The following is a 25,831-nucleotide window of genomic DNA, read 5'->3' as shown; positions in this document are numbered from 1 at the left end:
CTTCCCCGTGACTTGACAGGTATGGCATGTGCGACAGAATCTGGCTACGTCTTTCTTTAATCTTGGCCCGAGGAAACGGCGCAACTCTCGCCGTGTAGTCGGCACTGGGCCGCTACCTTGACCTCCAGGGGACGCACTTGTCCTCCACCCACCTGCTTACCTAAATAAATCACCGTGGCTTTTCCAAACTCACACTTGGCTAAATGCAATGTCAGAGAAGCGTCTGCGGCTGAAACACCGTTTTCAATGAGCTCACGTGGGCGGACCACACTTCATTTAGCTATAGCGATACAGGGGGAGAAGCAAATCGTCCATTACTATTGCAGGGGCTGTTTCAGCGCTATAGGGGCTCCCTGAACCCAGACAGAAACTCCTCAGACACCTTATTGGTCGGTAGGAAAGAAGAACGCTGTTGAGTCAGACATTTCTCAAGGATATCTGATAAAAAGGGAGGTCGGTATATAATGAACACTTACGAACAGTTTAAGCGTTACAGTAGTGCCTTGTTTGAGCTATTTTACCAATAGCCTGCGTGTAGATAGTTACTTAGTGAAGTGTGAGTTTACTTCATGTGTGCACTGAGCTTAATTCCTCTCACTGCTAAACAACCATGCCGTAGTGAATTACGTGAAGGTGGGCAAAGGCTGTATTATTAATCTTAAATTGTTATATTACGTGGTAACCAATAAAATCCCTTTATCTCACCAACTGTAAGTTGTTTTGCATGAATCATTTAAGATTGGAAACAATGGTTATTTTTAAGCCAAGTGTATTAATGATTCTTATGCAGCAGGGAATCTTAAGTTGTTAAGATGCTTGGCATTTTTTACAGAGCAGTCACTGATTCTGCCCGTAAGCTACATCGCAACCTGTCCATCCAGTTTTGAATCAGAAAGCAGCACGTTTATGAGAGCGGACGGAGGACAAGTGTGTTAAATGAATGCGGCGGGGATTCACTATCTGCTGCCGGAGAAACCTGAACGATCGAAGTTTTAAACGGAGTATAATACACACAACAGCAAGAAAGTGGCATTAAATAATTTGCTGTCAGGAACTTTTACCGAATCGAAGCTCATCCAGGAATGGCGACCACATCGTCTCTCCCAGTAGAAGACCTCACCTGTCCGGTGTGCATTGACATCTTTAAAGACCCCGTCATGCTAAAATGCAGCCACAGCGTCTGTAAGACCTGTCTCAGAAAGAGCTGGAAGCACCGCGGCACTGGACCATGCCCGGTTTGCGCATTGTCGTGCACAGAATTCCCCCCTCCGAACCTGGCCCTGAGGAACCTGTGCGAGTCCATGTTAAAAAACAGGATTAAGAAACCGGCTTCTGTGTCCGAATCACTCTGCGGTCTCCACGGCGAGAAACTCAAGCTCTTCTGTCTCAGCGACGAGGAGCCGATCTGCCTCGTCTGTCAGACTTCAGAGAAGCACGAGAATCACAAACTGCGACCACTAAAGGAAGCTGCGCTGAAGTATAAGGTTTGCAAGACATTTATTTAAATCATGGCATAAAACATATGATCTAGTAGCCTATTAGAACAACAACCAATTTGACTAATTCCCACAAGAAATACATTTTGCCTAGTGTTATGGTTTATCACAACGCCGGAGATGTATGATTTGGCTATATGGGATCCCCTATGATGGGATCATTGTTGGAAGTCGCAGCTGCTTTTCTCTCTGAAGTAAACTTTTACCACGCTGGAAATCTTCTAAATTAAAATAGAACGTCATTCCGCTAGACTGAAGTCAATAGGCGGAAATGTCTTAACGTCCGATTGTTTGGAAGAATCACATTGTAAACATCCAAAGTGATTCGTTATCCCCTGACAATCGGACGTAAAGACATTTCCGCTTGTCTGTTGCCTAGTTATTGTGGTTTGCGTGTCAACTTTACATTTGTCAAATTCCTGGGGGGTATCACGTAATTATCACGGTTGCTGATTTAGCTTGAGTAATTCACCGGGTAAAACCCCTGGAACCCTTCCAAAACTGGAACATGGACTGAAGTTAAAACCACTGTTTTACTGGGTGAGCTCGGTAATCCTGCTTCGTCAAACACACAGGTCGTATGGGCTAATGTAAAGTAAAACGCGTCACACGATTTAGCCGAAATCTGTGTTTAAAAGTTTAATATTTAGCAAAAGATATATATTTATTTGTAACTTAAATCTTGGATTCCAAATCAAAAAAAGATTTAAGATTTCAATTATATATTCTTTTTTTTAATTCTTTTTTTTTTCACCACAAATGTGTGTTTTATACCTTTAATCGCCGTTTGTTAACAAAAAGATATGCTAATTAGCCCCGCCCCTTGATGACTGGCATCCAATGCAGGGAGGAAGATATATACACACAGAGGGCATTTGTTATTATAATGATGTAGCACGTCTGACGTGACTATCTGCGAGTGCTGTAGATGGTTAGCGAGCTAATCTGGCTCTCGTTATATTCATTTAATAAAATAGCATGACTATTGAACTCAATTAGTTCATTTGACGCTAGCTTATTATATATATATATATATACATATATATATATATATATATATATATATATATATATACATATATATATACATATACATATATATATATATACATATATATATATATACATATACATATATATATATATATATATATAATTTTTTTTTTTCTTTTTTTTTTGTTAGACTGCCGCTTCTGGTTAATATTATACCTGGTTAAAGGTTAATATAGCAATTATGTTTACCTAGCTGGGGTTAGCATGCACTTCTACATTACACATTGTTGACATGGGTAAAATGCTACAAACGGCCTACAGACAATCAAAACCTTCTTCGGCCGTTTTCAATGTGGACACCAGAGGGCATCGGTGGACTAATGCAAAAGGGGAAATTCGTGTTATTGTCATTTTTTTATTGTCATTTTCAAAACACTTAAAAAACATTTGTTTAACATAGGTATTATGCCAGGACACGCTTTGCCGCTCGACCTTCCTTGGTATGAATGACACGCCTCCGGATTATTATTATTCTACCTCGGTTTTTTTCTCATTCACCGCTAACTCAAGCAGCCACTGTCACGTCAACGTTCGGTAATTTAAGGATATTCCAAACGCACCCGTGTTTCCATACTGGCCAAGAAGAATGCCATGTAGTAGCCAAAGTGGTAGCCTTTTGTTCAGGTGTTTAGATGGGCAGCGTCCAATAATTTTTCACTCCACCCACCTTTACTCCATTGCCCCACTAAAACTCCTCTACTACCGTGGACGTATGTGGAGCACAGGAGTGGAGTTAAGGAGCGAACGAGAGGGAGTTTAGACTTTCTGAGAGGGGTCTGGCGGCGGACTGAGGACCGCCGTTCCGTGCATCAGTAACGTTAGCTAATGTTGCTATCATAGGCTAATAGAATTCAGATAGTGGCTGCCCCCGATACGATTATCAATTTAGCTAATCGCAATAACTGAAATGTATGTTTGTTCCTGTTCTACAGAAGATGATAGAAGACTCATTTGTCATTTTCATTGTCTCCTGATTCACTCTTGGAATATGAACTCATGTGCTTGCAGGAGGAGGTGGAGGAGGCACTGCTGCACCTACAGGAGAAGCTGGAGGCCTTTATTAAAGAGAAACAGAAGAGTGACCGAGACGCTAAGTTAATCAAGGTGCAGTTTACAGCGGGTAGCTTCAATTTAACGGAAAAAACATGAAGTGCTCTCCAAAAGTACTGGAGTAGCAAGATCAATTTCTTTATTTTTTGCTGAACACTGAAGACAATTGAATTTGAGGTCAAGGGATGTACATGAGGTCACAGCTCCAAATTTCATCTTTTATTTCCTGGTATTTTTATCTCCAACTATCTAGAACTTAGAACATATCACCTTTTGTATCAGACCACCCAATCTTTAGGTGAGCAAAAGTATTGGAACATGTGACTGACCGGTGTTTCCTGTTTGCCCAGATGTGTCCTGTTAGATTGATTGGTTAAACAATAAATACTTCTGAATGTCAACTCTCGGTTTTAGCCTATAAAGACTGCATTTGTGTTATAAAAAATAAACTAACATGAAGACCAGCTGTCTTTGGGAGATATAAAAATACCAGGAAATAAAAGCTGAAATATGAATCTGTCTCATGAACGTCTTTTGACTTCAAACTGAACTGTCTTCAGTGGAGAGCAGAAAAACTACTGTCCAGTGTGAGAGAAACAATGCTCCTGTGTTTTTTTTTATTTTTTTACAGTTTTTAAAAATGTATTTGCTTTGACAAATGTTTTGTGGAACATTCGATGTTCCAGAATTGGGAGGGTTCCTGGTTTTACTCCAGCTAACTCACCAATCCTGTTGAGGGTTTGATGCGCAAGGGCCATAACTTAGGTAAGTTAAGTAAGTTTGGGCCAAAATTAGTATTATATATAAAAGTGGTAAAGGTCTGCATTTATATAGTGTCTTTACCTAGAGCGCTGTACAATTGATGCTTCTCATTCACCCATTCATACACACACACCAACTGCCATGGCTGCCATGGCTGCCATGCAAGGAGCAATTGGGGGTTAGATGTCCTGCTCAGGGACTCTTCGACACACCCAGGGCAGAATCGAAGCGGCAACCCTCTGGCTGCCAGACGACTGCTCTTACCTCCGGAGCCAATGTGGCCCCGTCAAGAAGGCTCTTGATGAGATCTACCTAATGGCAAAAGAGATAGGATGTGTCATGCTTAACTACACTGAAATAAAGGGTAAAAATCTAAAGACTCATCCAAAACACCGTGGTTCATTCAAACAAGTGTTTTGGCTCTCCTGTGAAATTGGTGCAACAAACCCTCGCTTTGTGGAACAGGGCTTTTCACTGTTCACAAATATCAGTATTTCCATTCTACATACATTTACAATCACTGTATAACTTGAATTAATAATATATATCTGCACTAGTGCCACAATTAAGCCAATTGAACAACGAGCCTACAATACTGCTAAAATGAAAAAAAAGAAGAAAAAAAAAGGTATTTCAGTATTATATTGAGACTTAAAATCTTATTAAGGGTGACATGGCTCAGGCCGTAAGAGCAGTCGTCTGGTAGTCGGAGGGTTTGCCGGTTCGCTCCCCCACCCGGGCTGTGTTGAAGTGTCCCTGAGCAAGACGCCTAACCCCCAAATGCCCCTGACGAGCTGGTTGGCGCCTTGCATGGCAGCCAATAGCCGTTGGTGTGTGAGTGGGTGAATGAGAAGCATCAATTGTACAGCGCTTTGGATAAAGGCGCTATATAAATGCCAACCATTTACCATTTTATTTTATTTATTGGCTAAAATGAACATATTGCCAATGAGTTTAGACAGTTTGACTTATTTCAGGATTTGCCGATGGAATAAGAAAAATTCATTTGTCAAGCAAACATTAACAAGGAAATATTTTCTACTTGTGAGAAACAAAATAAGATGTTAACTGTTTTTGCAGTGAAAGCAACCATGTCACATTACTGGAAACCTGAGAAGCTTGTTCGAGTGTACAGGTCAATTACTGCATGGGTTTTGATTGCTTAAAAACTGGACATTCAAATTGCATTCATTTTGACACCAAGTGACCAACTAGAATCAGGATAATTCAGGTCCCATTGGAGTGTTTTTTGCCTATCACACTCGATAGGTTATTTTGACTGAGGTTTGAGATGTCTCTGTATGGCGACTGTTACTTAATCCTGATTTGTGCACTTGGTTTCACATTGTAAGTAAAAAGTTGATGTCTGTAGGCCCAGTTTAATCTCAGGCTCATTACGTTATGAACAGTCTCATTTCTGTAGGCCCAGTTTAATCTCAGGGTCATTACAGTTTGAACAGTCTCATTTTTGCACGATTTGTTCATGGGATATTTTGTCTTATCTGTAGCCCAGCTGCATATAGTCTAAGCAATAGGTATTGCATTCAAGAACTCTTCCTTATGTTGTTTTGAACCTGTAGCTATCACACTGGCTAGTCTTATTTTAACAGAAGTACAAAATGTTTCTTTCAGAGCAACGCTAATTCTACACTGGTAGTAATACAAGAGGAGTTTGAGAAACTTCACCAGTTTCTGCGAGATGAAGAGGCGTCCAGGATCGCTGCACTGAGGGAGGAAGAGGAGCAGAAGAGCCAGAGGATGAAGGAGAGGATTGTAAAAATGACAAAAGGGATTTCATTCCTATCAAACACGATCAGAGCCTTACAGCAGGAAATGAAGGTGGATGATATCTCTTTCCTGCAGGTGAGCACTGATCGCTGCGTGAAATGCATACATGTTCAATGTACTCCAGCACATTTTAAATGAAATTAAATATCAGGTTAACATGCAGATGTTAATAAGAAGAAAGAGAGCACCGGTGTATGTTTGGGAGCATGTGCCAAAAGAACACGAGGAGACGCTCGAATCGACCGGGAAGAAGCAAGGGTGGAATTATCTGAATTGGATAATTGCAGTTGTTACATTAATGACATGTGTGTTTACAATCAATGGCCCACCTTTGTATTTGTTCGTACAATGCATACATATGCTTGGGTGCTCCTCCTTGTATGCATTCCTCTTTTGCTGCCAAACATGTTGATGGTATGCATGGCCAAAACATTCAATTTCAGTCTCATCTTACACTACTCTCTCTTCCAGTCATAATTCCAATGAATTATAATCTTTTGTGCCAAATTTATTACCAGACATGTGATGGCCAATGAGCATCTGCCTCTTCTGAATTGACAGTTCTTTGCCTTTTCCCATGCTGATGGATGACACTGTGGTTTTTACCTTATTACCTGATTTTTTTAATAATCTATCTAAGCAGGAAATGATTGAATGACACAATATAGTTCATTTAGAATAAGTAAATTAAGTAAAATCAGCAATTCCACTTTGATTTTATTTACAATATTTGTTAGGGGTGTCAATAATTTTGGCATCTACAGTATGGTTTTCAGGAAAAAGGTGGTTTGATCCCCAGTGTAGCCACAATAAGATCCGCACAGCCGTTGCGCTCTTGAGCAAGGCCCTTAATCCTGCATTGCACCAAGGGAGGATTGTCTCCTGCTTTGTCGAGTCAACTGTACGTCGCTCTGGATAAGAGCGTCTGCCAAATGCCAATAATGTAATGTAATGTTACTAAATGGAATGTTCATTTGAAATGCCAAATGCCATTAATCTAATGTAATAATCTAATACTATATTCATTTCAGAACTACAAGGCCATAAAGAAAAGGTATGGATACTCCTGTCTGTCTCTCTTTTCCATTTGTACTGAACCCAAACCCAGTGCAGTACTGACTCCTGTTACTGACTCTTATATTGTACTGAACCCAAACCCAGAGCAGTACTAACTCCTAAATGTCCTTTTTTTAAAACAGTGTCCAATACAAAGTGTCAGATCCAGAGAAGCTGTTGGGAGGGCATATCGATGTGGCCAAACACCAGAGCAACCTGAAGTACAAAGTGTGGGAGAAGATGAAGCGGATTGTTCAGGACAGTGAGTTCTGTAAATGTACCGTTACACCTGTGGGATCGAATTCATCCTGAGTGTCTTACACTGTGAAGTACCTGTGTGTCTCAGGAGTGTCTGGCACTAAGTGTGTGTGAGTGAGTGGAGGAATGGCACTGAAACGGACAGTCATAGTTTCTCACGGGCACTTGCAGTCCTGTCAGCAGTTCTCAACAGTAATGCTGTAGAACAGTAACACACGCTCTAACTCTATGGGGTCTCACTTGGCAGACGTACAGCCAGAAACCAAGGAGTCCAGCGCCCATCAGAAAAAGCTCTCTGGGACCATCGCAGAGGGAGCCAACACCTACGAGGATCTCACCCAGGTACGATCCGAACTCCCAGCCTCCAGTAATTCAGCTCAGCCCATTCTTGAACCAGTTAAAACCGGTTCATGTCACCTGCCTCTCCTTGCATGTTCATGTCCTACTGAGCTGTGCTGAGCTGTGTGATGTAGGGATGGATATGGTTCATTAAATCATTGGACCGGTTAGCCAACATCCTAAAATAGTTTGAATGCCTTGCCCGTCTTCATCCTGCATGTAAGGCCTCTGTTTAACCCCAGCATACTTGTTTTGTTCAAGGGACTGAGGGACCTCCTTCTGGTCAAACAACTGTTTATTTTAACAAAAGTAGATTTAAATATTCCTCCTCCTCTATATTCTCAATCATTTCAACACGGGCCACCATGTTTTCACTCAGGTAAACAGCATCAGCATTTTTGGCATCTTGTTGCAATAGAGAAACGTCAGTCATAACTGTGCATGTTATGCACCACTGCTGAAGTGCATGCTGGGATTGCTCTGTGTGATTATCTTAAAAGGTGCAGAGGATTCCAGAGCAGGCCACTAACGGCGTCCCTAAACAGAAGGGTCTATTCCCACGTCTCCGCTTTAATGTGCGCCCACGCCAGAAGGCGGTCAAACAGGACAAGAAGGATGACTCGGGCATCCGTGCCAGGGCGCTATACGACTACCAAGCAGGTCAGTCAGCCCTGGTGTACACGAGCTCAGGGTCAGTAGTGTGGTGGTGATGTTGTGTAATGGTTATGGAACTGGGCTTGTAAACCTAATGTTGCATTAAACAGCTAAAGCAGGGCTACCCGACCCTGTTCCTGGAGATTAACCACCCCGTAGGTTTTCACTCCCAACCATAGCAAAGCTCGCCTCTTTCAACGGCTAGAGCAGGGCTGCCCAACCTTGTTCCTGGTGTTGAGGAAATATTTCTGTCGCTGTTCCTCCTCGCCCCTTTTACGTGGGTGAAGTTGTATTGGCAGCAATGATGTTGAAGAAGCACAAATTTTTAGTTTCAAACAAAACAGATTAATCCGGGGAATCTGTGCGCTCCAACTTAACCGAGCACAACTCATTCAGCAGCGACAGATCTTGTTCAGCTGTTATGTGGTAGCATCAGGTGTCGGGTTAAAATGGAGACCTGCAGGACGGTAGGTCTCCAGGAACAGGGCCGGGCAGCCCTGGTGTACAGGCATGCATCGTTATGTTGATGTTGAGCCCTCACATTCTTTCCTTCTCCCCCACAGCTGATGATACGGAGATCTCTTTTGGTGCCACTGACATCATTACGGGCATTTCAACGAATGGCGATGGCTGGTGGAAGGGCTACAACCCCGACGGGTGCTATGGACTCTTCCCGGCCAATTACGTGGAATACATCTAAGGCCAACCCTGCCCACTCCAGCTCCAGTTACTGTTATAACTCAGAAAGAGGCTTCTGATTTCTTTACAAAAGATTTGAAAACACACAACTATACAGAAGAGCATACACATGGCTGCATGGTTGCTGCACGGTATTAGGATTTTATGATTACTGTATGATTATAACAAATAATATACAGGTGCATCTAAAAAACGTAATTTCATTCAAAAACTGAAACTTTCATATATTCTAGATTCATTACACATGAAGTGAAATATTCCAGTGTCTCAAAATAAGACTGCTGACTTGTCAGTTGACTCATTGACACCCTCGACGAGGAGGGTAAGCCACAGAAAGTCATTGCTGAAAGGGCTGGCTGTTCGCAGAGTGCTGTATCAAAGCATATTCATGGTAAGTTGACTGGAAGGGAAAAGTGTGGTAGGAAAAGTTGTACAAGAAACAGGGATGATCGCAGCCTTGAGAGGATTGTCAAGCAAAGCCGATTCAAGAACTTGGGGGAGCTTCACAAGGAGTGGACTGAGGCTGGAGTCAGTGCATCAAGAGCCACCAAGCGCAGATGTGTCCAGGAAATGGGCTACAAGTGTCGCATTCCTAGTGTCAAGCCACTTCTGAACCAGAGACAACGTCAGAAACGTCTTACCTGGGCTAAGGAGAAAAATAACTGGACCGTTGCTCAGTGGTCCAAAGTCCTCTTTTCAGATTAAAGTAAATTTTGCATTTCATTTGGAAATCAAGGTCCCAGAGTCAGGAGGAAGAGTGGAGAGGCACAGAATCCAAGCTGATTGAAGTCCAGTGTGAAGTTTCCACAGTGATGATTTGGGGTGCCATGTCATCCGCTGGTGTTGGTCCACTGTGTTTTATCAAGTCAATGCAGCCGTCTACCAGGAGATTTTAGAGCACTTCATGCTTCCGTCTGCTGACAAGCTTTATGGAGATGCTGATTTCCTTTTCCAGCAGAACTTGGCATCTGCCCACAGTGCCAAAACTACTAGTAACTGGTTTGCTGACCATGGTATTACTGTGCTTGATTGGCCAGCCAACTCGCCTGATCTGAAACCCATAGAGAATCTATGGGGTATTGTCAAGAGGAAGATGAGAGACACCAGACCAGACGAGCTGAAGGCCGCTATCAAAGCAACCTGGGCTTCATAACACCTCAGCAGTGCCACAGGCTGACCTGGGCTTCATAACACCTCAGCAGTGCCACAGGCTGACCTGGGCTTCATAACACCTCAGCAGTGCCACAGGCTGACTGCCTCCATGCCACGCTGCATTGATGCAGTAATTTGTGTAAAAGGAGCCCTGACCAAGTATTGAGTGCATAAATGAACATGCTTTTCAGAAGTTCAACATTTCTGTATTATAAATCCTTTTTTGATTGATCTTATGTAATATTATAATATTATGGATATTATGGATTTTCATGAGCTGTAAGCCATAATCATCAAGATAAAAAATAAATTAAAAAAACTTATCCACGATATTCTAATTTTTTGAGATGCTCCTGTATATATATTTTTATTATGCAGGACTTGCAGATCAGTAGTATTTGGAACATTTTGACTTTGTTGCAAGAGGTATGAGTCATCCCAAATTTGGTTACCCAGGATACTGAGCAGGAAATCCAGTGAAAACATTTAATTTAAAATTAATTCATTATCCTAACCCGCTTATCCTGAACAGGGTCACAGGGTGGCTGGAGCCTATCCCAGCATACATTGGGGCGAAAGGCAGGAATACACCCTGGACAGGTTGCCAGTCCATCACAGGGCACACACACTCATACCCACGGGCAATTTAGACTCTCCAATCAGCCTAACCTGCATGTCTTTGGACTGTGGGAGGAAACCCACGCAAACACGGGGAGAACATGCAAACTCCACACAGAGGCCCCAGCCGACTGGGATTCGAACCCAGGACCTCCTTGCTGTGAGGCGGCAGTGCTACCCACTGCACCATCCATGCCGCCCAGCTTGTTAATGCAAATATTTAATCAGCCAATCAGGTGGAAGCTAAATTAAATGCATAAAAGCATGCAGACGTGGTCAAGAGATTCAGATGTTTTTCAGATCAAATAACAATGGGGAATACATGTGATCTAAGTGACTTTGACCGTTGACTGATTGTTGGTGCCAGACAGGGTGGTTTTAGTATCTCAGAAACGGCTGATCTCCTGGGATTTTCATGCACAACAGTCTCTACAGTTTGCAGAGAATGGTGTGAAAAACAAAAAACATCCAGTGAGCAGCAGTTCTGTGGGAGAAAACGCCTTGTAAATGAGAGAGGTCAGAGAAGAAGGGCCAGACTGGTCAAAGCTGACAGGAAGGTGACAGTAATGCAAATAATCAGACATTACAACAGTGGTATGCAGAAGAGCATCTCCAAACACACGTGAACGCATCAAAAAAAGCGGATAGGCTACAGCAGCAAAAGTAAAAAAAATAAGCCTAAAAAACCCTAATAAAGTGCTCACTAAGTGTATGTGTACCTGTTTTCCCACTTGGAATCCCTATCCAGCCTATTTCCAGGGGCCTAGACCCACTGCTGAGTTGCAGTTTTCCCATAAACCCCCCCCCTGGCCTGCCCTGGTAAACCACAATCCTCCCACAGAGACAGACCCATCAGCATTACAGAGAAACGCCACAGAAAAAAAAAAACATGAACTCAAAACACCGTGAACGATGAATTTAGAATATCTCAGACTTGGTTTCTATTATTTATTTTTCAACCCCAAGTAAAGTGGTGACTGCACGTGGTAAGAATCGAGCGCTTTCAGCTTTTAAAAACGTTCCTTTCACTCGTTCCGCAATGTATAAACGTGCTTTCTACATTAGATTGAAAGAATATTAAATAAAATACACATTTTTATAAAATTGTCAGAAGATTTGATGTCTGTGGCGTTACAGTCTGTATTGTGAAGTGGCGTGAGAAGTGAATGCTTATACAGCATACTAGTATAAATTGCACTTCAGGGAACAAAATGGTCATATCACATGATATTGTACCATAGAATATTGTACCATAAGTGAAGGTAACACCACAGACAGGAATAATTTTTTTTATGAACTTTAAATCATTAAGCTCTCAAATGAACAATTAACGTTTAAGACAAATCTTTTTTTCTACTTTTTTTTTCTCAACTGGTTTGCAACAGTTAACAAAGAATCACCCAATTTCCTAACACCAATTTTACCACTTAGTGCCAGCACTAAAACCATAATTTCAGTTTCAAGTTCCATAACTCCTGCCCTGTTTAACGTAATATTTTCTCATCTAAAACAAGTACTTCAAGGACTTGAGTGGAATTTCTGCCACTTGGCTTAAAAAACAAACAACAACAAAACAAAAACCAAAAAACAGATAAAACTTCTAACCTTGGACTTCTGGCCCAGTCAAAGCACATGGTGGCACTCAGTTCAAGATTTTACAAATATTGCCAGGGCGGCCTGTAGCGTAGTGGTTAAGGTAAAGGACCGGGACGCCCAAGGTCGGTGGTTCTAATCCCGGTGTAGTCACAATAAGATCTGCACAGCCGTTGGGCCCTTGAGCAAGGCCCTTAACCCTGCATTGTTCCAGGGGAGGATTGTCTCCTGCTTAGTCTAATCAACTGTACGTTGCTCTGGATAAGAGCGTCTGCCAAATGCCAATAATATAATATAATATTCCAAAATCTACTAAAAAGCATGTATTTTGTTGAGATTGCAAAATCTCTGTTGTGATCAAGCAAATTTTTGATTTTTTAAAAATTGATTTGGAAAATATGCTTGCACCCAATTTGCCACCAACTTCAATTGACAGCAATTATTTGAAATAATATAATTTAATTTCCTCTTACACAGGTGAGTTTTTATGAAACTTGGTGCTTTGGTAGCAAAAACTGCCTTTCAATTGTTTTAACAAAAAGAAAATAACAAAAAGGTATTTGATGTACAGCAGTGGTTCCCAGACCTCTCCTAATGGACCACCAGACATCGAATGAAGCTTTTGATCAGTTGTGTCCAGATGTACTCAGGGCTGATATGTTTAATTTTCTACCTCTGTGGTTACTCTGTATCGTGTCTTTGTGACAGTCTTCTGTGTTACTCTGTATAGTGTCTTTGTGACAGTCTTCTGTGTTACTCTGTATAGTGTCTTTGTGACAGTCTTCTGTGTTACTCTGTATCGTGTCTTTGTGACAGTCTTCTGTGTTACTCTGTATCGTGTCTTTGTGACAGTCTTCTGTGTTACTCTGTATAGTGTCTTTGTGATAGTCTTCTGCGTTACTCTGTCCAGTGTCTTTGTGACAGTCTTCTGTGAAATGTGCTAAATAAAGGCGGAACAGGTGAAAGACCTGGGGGCTTGGGAACCACTGCTGTGGACACTTCAAACAAGTTTCTCAACATCCCAAACATTTCACAGTGCAGTTTAACAAGGGTTCACTTCAACTACATTATAAACGGTAAATGGTTGGCATTTATATAGCGCCTTTATCCAAAGCGCTGTACAATTGATGCTTCTCATTCACCCATTCATATACACACTCATACACTTGGCTTCCATGCAAGGCACCAACCAGCTCGTCAGGAGCATTTAGGGGTTAGGTGTCTTGCTCAGGGACACTTTGACACAGCCCGGGCGGGGATCGAACCGGCAACCCTCCGAGTCTACTTACAGGCGCTTCACTAACTGCCTAAATTGTGGCTCTGTGTGCTTAGTCTCCATCAGCACCACATGTAGATATATTTTCTAAAGTTAAAAAGCACATGTGGAATGAGACTGTGATACGCACGTAGAGTGAAAACTATGTGTGTGTATGCATATGTGCGTGTGTGTGTATGTGTGTGTGTGTATGCATATCTGTGTGTGTGCATGTGTGTATGTGTGTGTGTATGTGTGTATGCGTGTGTGTGCATGCATATGTGTGTGTGTGCATGCGTGTATGTATATGTGTGTATGCATATGTGTGTGTGTGCGTGTGTGAACATGCATGTATTTGTGTATGCATATATGTGTGCGTGTATGTGTGTATGCATATGTGTGTGTATGCGTGTGTGTATGTGCATATGTGTGTATGCATATGTGTGTGTATGCGTGTGTGTATGCATATGTGTGTGTGTGCGGGTGTGAATGCGTGCATGTGTGTAGGCTGTAGCGTAGTGGTTAAGGTACATGACTGGGACCCGCAAGGTTGGTGGTTCTAATCCCGGTGTAGCCACAATAAGATCCGCACCGCCGTTGGGCCCTTGAGCAACGCCCTTAACCCTGCATTGGATTGTCTCCTGAGGATTGTCTCCTGCTTAGTCTAATCAACTGTACATCGCTAAGAGTGATAAGAGCGTCTGCCAAATGCCATTAATGTAATGTGTGCGTGTGCGTGTGCGTGTGTGTGTGCGTGTGTTTGACATAGTCCCTGGGGGAGGTCTGAAAACAATCACAGAGTGTTGAACTCTCACTGAGCGAAAAGACAGGTGAGTACAGACAGGTGAGTACAGACAGGTGTGCAAGCTGCTGTAGAAAACACAGCTTTGCCAGACTGTCAGTGTTTTTTCGTATCCTGGAAACCAGAACATGAATCCGTAAAAGTGCAGTGCCATGCCTCAAAAGCAAATTCTCTCCTGTGCCTGTCTGAACAGTCCTCAAACTGGCAACCCTGTCAATCATGAAAAGAAAAGGGAGGTAAAAGGAAGGGAAAAGGGAAAGCCCGCTACAGAACAGTCATAGTGCTCGTAAACTACTGCGCAACCCGTCTATCCAGTTGAGTGGAATGGAGATTAGCAGAAAACAGCACATGCAATACCCTCCTACATCTGATATTGGACACGTTGGTAAGGCACTAGGAATCCGGTGGGGAAGTTCACTATCGGCTGAAAGAGAAACCTGACGGACCGAAGTTTTAAACATAAAACATTAGAGAAGATTATGGATAGTAAACAGTGATTATAATTGTGATTTAACGTTACATTACGTCGCGGGTTTATACAGGTTGTATAAAATAATAAGAAAGTATCATTAAATCATACGCTTTCAGGAACTTTTACCGAGCACAAGAAGGGGGAAAAAATCGAAGCTCATCCAAGAATGGCGTCCACATCGTCTCTTCCAGTAGAAGACCTCACCTGTCCGGTGTGCATTGACATCTTTAAAGACCCCGTCATGCTAAAATGCAGCCACAGCTTCTGTAAGACCTGTCTCACAAAGTGCTGGAAGCACCGCGGCACTGGACCATGCCCGGTTTGCAAAAGATCGTCCACAGAATTCCCCCCTCCGAACTTAGCCTTGAGAAACCTGTGCGAGTCCATGTTAAAAAACAGGATTACGAAACCGGCTTCTGCGTCCGAATCACTCTGCGGTCTCCACGGCGAGAGGCTCAAGCTCTTCTGTCTGAGCGACGAGGAGCCGATCTGTTTCATCTGTCAGACTTCAGAGAAGCACGATAATCACAAACTGCGACCACTCAAGGAAGCTGCGCTGAAGTATAAGGTTTGAAAGACATTAATTTATGAACATATTATCCGGAATTTGAACAACAACCAATTTAACTCCTTCCCACAAGTTGTCTGTTAACTATTTTTTGCGAACGCTAATGTTATGGTTTATCACAACGCCATAGAGATGTATGATTATGCTACCAGGGATCCCCTATGATGGTCATTGTTAAAAGTCGCAGCTGCTTTTTCTGAATTTGTTCAATTCGAATAGAACATCAATAAATCGTATTTTCCTGGCGCGAAGCAATTCTTCCACATAATCAGACATTAAGACGTGTCCATCAGACTGAATCATTAAGTTATTGTGCTTTGCGTGTAGCTTTTACTCTCGAGATTGTAAAATTAAGTGCTGATGAAATATAAACTCATGTGTTTACAGGAGGAGATAGAGAAAGCGCTGAGCCACCTACAGGATAAGCTGGAGGCCTTCAAGGAAGAGAAACAGAAGAGTGACCAAGACGCTGAGTTAATCAAGGTGCACTTCACAGCGAACAGCTTAAATTAAATTTTACTTTTGGGAAGAACAGTGTTCCCAAAAGTACCTCAGAAATGTTTCTAAACGTAAAAAAGAGAATTTTTTTCTAAAAAATAAATTCATATTGTGTCGAAATTCCGCAGAATTGGAATGCAGTCCAAAAGAGTGCACCCAGCCCCCAAAAATACCTTAGAGTAGACAGTTTCTTTTACAGTTAAAAAAAAAAACACTTTTTAAATTTGCTTTGACTAACTTTTTTCACAACAGTTCTGATGTTCAAAACTCTTAATTGAACAATTAATGCCTGAAGGCACTAAATGCACTGTTACATGCATGCAAAACTCAATCACTTCCTCAATTCACAATGACGCAAAATACAGTTTGAACCTATTGCTGTAATGTTCAATGTTTACAGACAATTATCAATAATTATTTTGACTCAATCAGAAAAAATGCTATTGCTGAGCAAAATAAAGCCATTTGTGGATATCAAGTCTGCATTTCACATTTCACAAGTATGAATTGTGCATTTCACAATTACTTAATTTAATGTTACATGAAGCCATGAAGCCTGAGGGGAATAAGTCACTAATTTGCTGTACTTTAAACTGTCAATCAGAGTAAATTATTAGTGCAAACTGCCCAGCTATTAGACTATAGTATCCTGCGCCCAGTTTAATCTAGTGCTCATTACAGTATGTCTGATTTCTGCAGGATTTGTTCATGGCATATGTTGACTTATCTTTAGTCCAGCTGAATGTAGTCTAAATTTAGGTTTTCTATGCTACCTTTGAGGGGGATTAAACTAAAACGGGGTTCGGCCTTAAATCTACACTATTAGGGGGTTTCAAAAACATTTTAGTTTAAAACTTGTTTACCTAGAATAGGAGGGTATGGATACTTGAAAGTAGCAGGTACTGGTGCACCTTGGCGGATTCTGACTGGCTTACTCATCCTTTTGATGTGTTCTCTGGTGAGATACCTGGCTATGGCCAGACTACACGCCAGTCACAATGTGCGGTAGACCACCTTGCCAAGTGGTGTCAGATCCGAACCCAGTGTGAGTGATATTCCACTCCTGCCACTTAATGCAGGATATAAAAAAAAAAACCTGCATAGAAATTTAAAAGAGTGTTGTAACTGGGGCCTATCTTTCCAAAACCACAGAATGCATTCAAGCTATCTTCATGGACAGGGCAAGGTATCGAAAAGCTCTGAGCTAAAACATTTTGATAGTAACTAGAACTGATCGTGTGTACATAGCCCAAGTAACGTTTGTTGCTAATACACTGCCTAGTTTTATTTTAACAGAAGTACCAAATGTTTCTTTCAGAGCGACACTAAGTCTACACTAGTAGTAATACAAGAGGAGTTTGAGAAACTTCACCAGTTTCTGCGAGATGAAGAGGCATCCAGGATCGCTGCACTGAGGGAGGAAGAGGAGCAGAAGAGCCAGAGGATGAAGGAGAGGGTTGAAAAAATGACAAAAGAGATTTCATCCCTGACAGACACGATCAGAACTTTAGAGCAGGACATGAAGGCTGATGATATCTCTTTCCTGCAGGTGAGAACCAATTACTGTGTACGCACACGTGTGTTCATTTGGAATACACGTGTGTTAATGTAAGATACGTGTGTTAAAGTTGGGCGCATGTGTGTTAATGTGAGATGCATTTACATTTACATTTACATTTTAGTCATTTGGCAGACGCTTTTAATCCAAAGCGACTTACAAGTGCATAGGTTCTACCACAAGTCAAAGCATCACATCCAGAACTAGAAAAATACACCTGGACTGCTGTTCTAAACATATAGTCGTCATCATAAGTGCAGTTTTTTTTTTTTTTGGGGGGGGGGGGGTAGACAGGGATAGGGGTATCAGAAGGGGGGGGTGGGGTAAATCAGGAGGGGGGACTAAGATGCATGTGTGTTAATGTGAGAAGCATGTGTGTTAATGTGAGAAGCATGTGTGTTAATCAAGCAATAGCTCAGGACAGGCAGTGGTACATTGTAATATTAGCTATCACATTGTGATAAAATTACAATATACCACATCCTGGAGTGAGTTATTGCTTTTAGTATAATTTAATGTATTATTTAGCTGATGCTTTTATCCAAAGGCATTTACAGTTGATTAGACAATGCAGGGGACAAGCCCCCTGGTGCAACAAAGTGTTAAGGGCCTTACTCAAGGGCTTGTGGATCTTATCATGACTACACCAGGGCTTGAACCACCAACCTTCCAGATCCCAGTCATGTACCTTAGCCACAAGGCGACAGACTGCCTTTCATAAAATAGTTTTTTATTAGCAATGTAATTTACAAGAAAATAGTTCAGGGCGCTAAAATCTCTCATTAGCACCCTGTTGGTTGGTGTGTACATTGCTGTTCCTTGCCTGGTTATTTGGTTGATAGGAGTCATGCTAGATCCGGAACAACTGAGCCGGGCCTTTATACACAGGCCCCCAGTTACAAGCACAAGGAAATTAATGTTAAAAAAAAAAAAAAAAAAAGTATTTGTACATTCTGACTGCTTCGTGGTGGAGTGATAAAGTGAAATAGAACTGTGCACAAGCATGTCATACCCATGGAATATTGTTAATTTATCACAGCTAATAACCAATCAGATTGTGAAATTCCCTACCCATTGTATAGTGTGAGTAATGTGTCTGGTAATGGGAGGTATGTGTGTGTTCATCTGAAGATCGAGTGGTTCATGAGGATCACTAAAAGTATTGCTCAAACAATGAAATTGACGCCAAATAAATCGCGTCAGACGGTTGTTATGATTAAATGATTTAAACTTATCAATAATTTATAGAACCTTTGTTTTAATACTATACTATATACTACACTCGGTGGGCAATTTATTTGGCATACCTGTACACCAGCTTGTTAATGCAAATGTTTCATCAGCCAATCATGTGGCAGCGACTAAATGTATAAAAGCATGCAGATGTGGTCAAGAGGTTCAGCTGTTTTTCAGACCAAATGTCAGAATGGGGAAGAAGTGATCACTGAGTGTATACTATACTATAATACGATAACCTGACAATCAAATGCTATATTTATTTCAGAACTACAAGGCCATAAAGAGAAGGTATGTAAACTCCTGTCTCTTTTTTTTTGTACTGAACCCAAACCCAGCACAGTACTGACTCCTCTTACTGACTCTTATATTGTACTGAACCCAAACCCAGTGCAGCACTGACTCCTCTTACTGATTCTCATATTGTACTGAACCCAAACCCAGTGCAGTACTGACTCCTGTGTTTTTACAGCGCCGAATACAAAGTGACAGATCCAGAGAAGCTGTTGGGAGGGAATATCAATGTGACTACACACCTGGCCAACCTGAAGTACAAAGTGTGGAAGAAGATGAAGGGGATTATTCAGGACAGTGAGTTCTGTAAATGTACTGTTACACCTGTGGGATCTAATTCATCCTGAATGTTTTTACTGTGAAGTACCTGTGTGTCTTGGGTGTGTCTGGCACTAAGTGTGTGTGAGTGAGCAGAAGAATGGCACTTAAACTGACAGTCATAGTTTCTCACGGGCACTTGCAGTCCTGTCAGCAGTTTTTAACAGTAATGCTGTCGAACAGTAACACACGCCCTAACTCTATGGGGTCTCACTTGGCAGACGTACAGCCAGAAACCAAGGAGTCCAGCGCCCCCCAAAAAAAGGTCTCAGAACCAGAGGGCATCTATGAGGAGCTCCCCCAGGTACGGCCTGAACCCCCGGCCTCCAGTGATTCAGCTCAAAGCAAGTTCAGATCAAGGATGGATGGATGGATGGAAGTTATGCTTGACAAATTACATTTATACATTTATATAGGGCTTTTGTCCAAAGCACCTTACAATTAATGTCTGCCATGGAAGGCACCAGATCTTCGGGAGCTGTTGGGGGTTAGGTGTCAGGGACACTTTGACACACCCAGGGTGGGGGATCGAACTGACTAACCTCAGAATGTCAGACAAGGCACTGCCAGGCACTGAAGAAGTGCATGCTGGGATTGTCCTGTGGTGATTGTAAAGTTGTGGAAGAGTGCTAATATGCAGGCTGGGATTGTCCTGTAGTGATTTTGAAGGTACAATAGGTAAGACTTTTGTGTTAAAACATTGTTACAAGACCATTGTAAATCTCTTCCTATCATTGAAAAAGGCTCACTGACATGTTGACTCACCCTCTGCCTGTGTTTATAGTCCTTCAATTCGGGTTTCAAAACATACAGTTGACGGGCCGGCACTCTGTACCAAAACATTGTGTAGTTGTACAATAATTCAAGCTCATTGGTTGAAAATTGGTTCTAATTGCCACAGCCAGTGGCGTTTCAACATCAGCGCGTTCACAGAGCAGGGGGAGGGATAAACAGTGTCGTGGTTTGAAGGTGTTGGTTGCTGCAGTTCCCCTCTCGACTGTTAGAGGTCCGAAATGACCAACTGTACCTTTTATGGGCATTGATGAGTGCTGAAGTGCATGCTGGGAATTGTCCTGTGATCATGTTAAAGGTGGCGCAGGTCAGACGGAGCAGCAGCACCGACAGCAAGCGGAAGAAGCCCACAATCCTGCAGCGCTTTCACTTACGGGGACAGCAGAAGGGAGACCAGCAGGACAAGCAGGACAAGCAGGATAAGAAGGACAAGCAAGACAAGCAGGATAAGCAGGATAAGAAGGACAAGCAGGATAAGAAGGACAAGCAGGATAAGAAAGACAAGCAGAACAAGCAAGACAAGAAAGGCCAGCAGGACAAGAAGGATAAGAAGGATAAGAAGGACAAGCAAGACAAGCAGGACATCTCTGCCAGGGCGCTATACGACTACCAGGCAGGTCAGTCAGCCCTGGTGTACAGGAGCTCAGGGTCAGTAGTGTGGTGGTGATGTTGTATAATGGTTATGGAACTGGGCTTGTAAACCTAAGGTTGCAGGTTTTATCCCCAAGGATCTTGCCCTTGAATGACTGTCAAACTTATAGCACTGTCGTTTATGACCCAATTTTTCCTTTAAGGTCATATATATATATACATATCAAAAATTAGAATGTGTTCTCGTGAGAAATCATGACCTTACAAAATGTGGTTAACCATAGATTCTACTTTCCATAGATTCTACTTTTTCCATGAAAAAGTATGTGAACCGTTTTGAATTTCCTAGTTTTGCGTATTAACTGGTCATAAAATGTGATCTGATCTTCATCTAAGTCTCAAGTATAGACAAACACAAAGCTAATAACACACAAACAATTAGAATCTGTCATGTCTTGATTGAAAACACCCATTAAACATTCACAGTGCTGGGATATGTAGGGTCATTGTCCTGCTGCATCACCAACTGCTATTGAGTAACAGCTGGAGAACAGCCACCCTGACATTATCCTGTAGATACTTTGATAAACTTGGTTATTCATTTTCTCCTGAATAATGGCAAGCTGTCCAGGCCCTGGGGCAGCAAAGCAGCCACAAAGCATGATGCTCCCTCCACCGTACCTCACCGCTGGGATGGGTCAAAGCATGATGCTCCCTCCACCGTACCTCACCGCTGGGATGGGTCAAAGCATGATGTACCCTCCACCGTACCTCACCGCTGGGATGGGTCAAAGCATGATGTACCCTCCACCGTACCTCACCGCTGGGATGGGTCAAAGCATGATGTACCCTCCACCGTACCTCACCGCTGGGATGGGTCAAAGCATGATGTTCCCTCCACCGTACCTCACCGCTGGGATGGGTCAAAGCATGATGTTCCCTCCACCGTACCTCACCGCTGGGATGGGCCAAAGCATGATGCTCCCTCCACCGTACCTCACCGCTGGGATGGGTCAAAGCATGATGTTCCTTTCACCGTACCTCACCGCTGGGATGGGTCAAAGCATGATGTACCCTCCACCGTACCTCACCACTGGGATGGGTCAAAGCATGATGCTCCCTCCACCGTACCTCACCACTGGGATGGGCCAAAGCATGATGCTCCCTCCACCGTACCTCACCGCTGGGATGGGTCAAAGCATGATGCTCCCTCCACCGTACCTCACCACTGGGATGGGTCAAAGCATGATGCTCCCTCCACCGTACCTCACCTCTGGGATGGGTCAAAGCATGATGCTCCCTCCACCGTACCTCACCGCTGGGATGGGTCAAAGCATGATGTTCCCTCCACCGTACCTCACCGCTGGGATGAGCCAAAGCATGATGTTCCCTCCACCGTACCTCACCGCTGGGATGGGTCAAAGCATGATGTTCCCTCCACCGTACCTCACCGCTGGGATGAGCCAAAGCATGATGTTCCCTCCACCGTACTTCACTGCTGCGATGATGTTTTCATGTTGGTACTGTGGTACTGTGACACTGGGCTGGGGTGGCCACTGCTCACGTGGTGAACAGACAGAAACCCAAACAGACGAAATCACAAAATGAATGTCAGCTCATGCAGCAGTTCATGCAACCTCTCTCAAATGAAAAACCCAGGCCTCTTATAGCCCAATAATGACGTAATTGGCCACAGCTACGGTGATTACAATCAAGCTGTTATTCTAGGGCTCTTTTTTACCTCATTGAGCATCCATTGTGCCTTTGGAGTCATCTTGGCTGGGTGCCCAATTCTAGGGAGAGTAGCCAGAGCACTACATCTTTTGTGGAAAATTTGTCTAACTGTGGACTGATTAATATCAAAACTTTGTTACACTTTCCAAATCAACAATTCTTGGTTGTCTTCTGAGATCTCTTTTTTTGCAAGGTATGGTTCACACCAGCAGATGCTTGGATAATGCAATCATTTGTGTGTTATTAGTTTCAACACATTGTGTTTGTTCATTATTGTACCTTAGATCAAGATCATCCAATATATTAAGACAAATGTATACATAAATGCAGGCAATTCTAAATGGTTCACTTACTTGTTCTTGCCACTGTATATGTTTTCACTCCAATCCTAGCAGAGTACACCCCATTCAAAACTAAAGATCTCATTGAGCTGCTATGTGGTTTAAAATGGAGACCTGCAGGACGGTAGGTCTCCAGGAACAGGGCCAGGCAGCCCTGGTGTACATGCATGCATCGTTATGTTGATGTTGAGTTTTCACATTCTTTCCTTCTCCCCCACAGCTGATGATACGGAGATCTCTTTTGATCCCGGTGACATCATTACGGGCATTTCGATGACTGACGATGGCTGGTGGCATGGCTACAACCAAGACGGGTGCTATGGACTCTTCCCGGCCAATTACGTGGCACGGATCTAAGCCAACCCCGCCCACTCACTGCCTCAGCATATCACAAACGGGCTGCATGAACTGGGGGGGGCTATTATAACTCAGAAACAGGCTTCTGTTTTTGATTGGACAATCATTGCAAAAGCTCTGCAACTCAACAATATGGCCCAGCTATACTGAAGACTATGCCCATGTCTTTGAAAGCAGCAAGGTTTTAGGATATAAATCAATGCTTGCTGTTGGATAGGCTATGCCAGATGGGCCTGGAAGCAGTGGTGTTCTCTATCGGCAGATCAACATGAAGGGACAACATGGTGATGTCTGCATTATCTGCATTACTGGACAGCATTAGTCTACATTTAATTTTGTTAAGTTTGTTTTATGGTAAATGGTAAACGGCTGGCATTTATATTGCGCCTTTATCCAAGGCGCAGTATAATTGGGTGATGCTTCTCATTCACCCATTCACACACACACTCGGACACCAACGGCGATTGGCTGCCATGCAAGGCAGCTCGACACACCCAGGGCGGAAACAAAACCGGCAACCCTCCAACAGCCCTTACCGTGTCGCCCCGTTTTACTTGTGGCCATGCAAATAATTTTCAGGATTGAGAAAATACTCAACAATTTTGAGTGAACTTATTTGGAGCACTCATTTTATAAGTGTATCTGTGTGTAGCCAAAACAGGCTGGGTAAGATTACTTACTCTATATTTCTATTCTTTATTTGTGTATTATGTAATTGACTTTTGTATTCTAAGCTAATGACCTACCCCCCTGTGAATAAATTCTTCTTGGGGGGACAATATTGACCAGAGACCAACTGATCAGTGGCTTGGTACTTTATTGGGAAAAGGCAGTCAAGCTCTGCCTGGTGGTGCATGGTTCTTGTAATTTAATGTGAAGAGAACCCATGGACGTTTCTACGTCGGTTCTTGTCAAGTTAGCTTTAAGGAGCCCTCTAAATGCACGCCAACCTGGGCTCACGACTATCTATGCAAAATATAAGGCATGTACTGTGTTGGCTAGACCCCTAACCTGTGTTCTCCACTGAACTGAGATTCAGCAATAGTGCTAATCCCCATATTGAGTAATGGTAGCATATAAAGGAGAGTCGAGTGTAACCACTCCCAATGTTCGTACATGTTTAAAACCAATTTCTAGTTTCAAAATGGAGTCAGATAACGAAGGTGAATGTATTGACTCTATTGTGGAGATTCTTGGTCAGCCTGGACCAGTAGAGAGCGGAAGGCAGAGTGGTACTACTGTCTTTGTAACGTGGTTTATTTATTGGCTGATATAGACTCTCCGCATAGTGGTCACTAATATTTAACCCTACTAACATCCTTTCAGCAACACCAGAAGGAGTGCCACAAGGTTCCTTCTTGAAAGAGATTTCCTGAAGAGTCCAGGATACAACAATATACAATTTATTTTCGCATTCGTCCAGTTCCGAAATGCGGCTATATTATATACAGTCACTCAGCACTTTATTAGGACAACTGTACACCTATTTATTCATGCGATGATCTAATCAGCCAATTGTGTGGCAGCAGTAAAATCATGCAGAGAAGGGTCAGGAGCTTCAGTTAATGTGTGAAAATCTCATGTACTATAATGAAGACGTTAATTGTTTAGCTTGCTTAGCTTAGCTTCTTGTACAGGGTTTGCTACCGTTTCCAAAAAGGTATAATGTGTCATATTCAGGTAATGGACTGTTTAGGAATATCACTGCGTTCATATAGCAGAGTGAATATGCAGATGTGCATAATTACAGGATTTGGACTTGCTATAGATAAACCTTTAATTGTACTGGCTAACAGGCTCTGGTTCACCTAATTTTGAAATTAAAGTTCCATTGTAAATGTGATGCAGGTTGGTTAGAAAGCATTAAGGGGAGTCATTATTTTTGGAGAGCTTTTTGGACACTTTGGACATGCTTTATAAAATCATTTTCTCATATATGTGAATAAAACACATGTGAAGGTTAATTTTCTTTACATTCTGCATTGTTTTGGAGAGATTTGGAGACATGAGGACATCTGAGTGCAGTTTTGGGATATTTTTCCCAAATTTTGTGTACAATTTGGCATAATGTTTGTGTGCACATATTAAATAGTTTCAGGTTGGTACTTGACTTAGAAATGTAGCTATTCAGTGCTATATTTAGTGTAATTTATTTCTACACTGTATGTACAAATTGTACAAGCCTCTTCTTTAATTTAAGTCTTCAAACATGTGTGTGCAGTAAATATTCTTAGAGCTATTGACACTTTTATAGGATTAGTACAAAATAGGGGAGAACAGTCGAAATGGTTAATCTTGCGATCGCATTTTTAAATTGAAGAGTAAAGAATAGTAAAATATATTACGTTCGTCCTAAGTTATCTAGTTTTCGAAATGCCGTTTGAAAATATTACTTATCATTACTAATAATTTATCCAGACGAGAAATCGTGTGTTCAGTCTTCTCCGACGTTGTTCTTAATGGAATACCACAGTAGAGTGTATAGCGGCGCATGATA

The 25,831-nt window shown here is 42.3% G+C and overlaps 1 protein-coding gene across 1 annotated transcript; it reads left to right on the top strand.

Moving 5' to 3' along the window:
- The first annotated feature begins 895 nt into the window (after positions 1–895).
- On the top strand, positions 896–25,298 carry LOC133126754 (uncharacterized). The gene is made up of 16 exons (XM_061239089.1): positions 896–1,484; positions 3,558–3,653; positions 5,994–6,224; positions 7,181–7,203; positions 7,349–7,467; positions 7,711–7,805; positions 8,303–8,462; positions 9,020–9,153; positions 15,127–15,615; positions 16,003–16,098; positions 17,432–17,662; positions 19,176–19,198; positions 19,380–19,498; positions 19,741–19,823; positions 20,610–20,928; positions 23,198–25,298. Exons 1-16 carry the CDS (start codon positions 1,083–1,085, stop codon positions 23,332–23,334), a joined length of 2,757 nt encoding a protein of 918 aa, XP_061095073.1. The 5' UTR covers positions 896–1,082; the 3' UTR covers positions 23,335–25,298.
- The last annotated feature ends 533 nt before the right edge of the window (positions 25,299–25,831 follow it).

Source organism: Conger conger, chromosome 4 (assembly GCF_963514075.1).
Source record: "Conger conger chromosome 4, fConCon1.1, whole genome shotgun sequence".
Classification (NCBI taxonomy): domain Eukaryota; kingdom Metazoa; phylum Chordata; class Actinopteri; order Anguilliformes; family Congridae; genus Conger; species Conger conger.
Note: the sequence above shows the minus strand (reverse complement) of the source record. Positions and strands in the feature narration are given on the sequence as shown.

Bases quoted from the DNA above. Each gene is read 5' to 3' on its own strand.
- LOC133126754 (XM_061239089.1), top strand. From the start codon at position 1,083: ATGGCGACCACATCGTCTCTCCCAGTAGAAGACCTCACCTGTCCGGTG. The intron at 3,654-5,993 runs GTGCAGTTTACA...TGTTTCTTTCAG, and splicing joins GAGACGCTAAGTTAATCAAG to AGCAACGCTAATTCTACACT. The intron at 20,929-23,197 runs GTCAGTCAGCCC...TCTCCCCCACAG, and splicing joins GCTATACGACTACCAGGCAG to CTGATGATACGGAGATCTCT.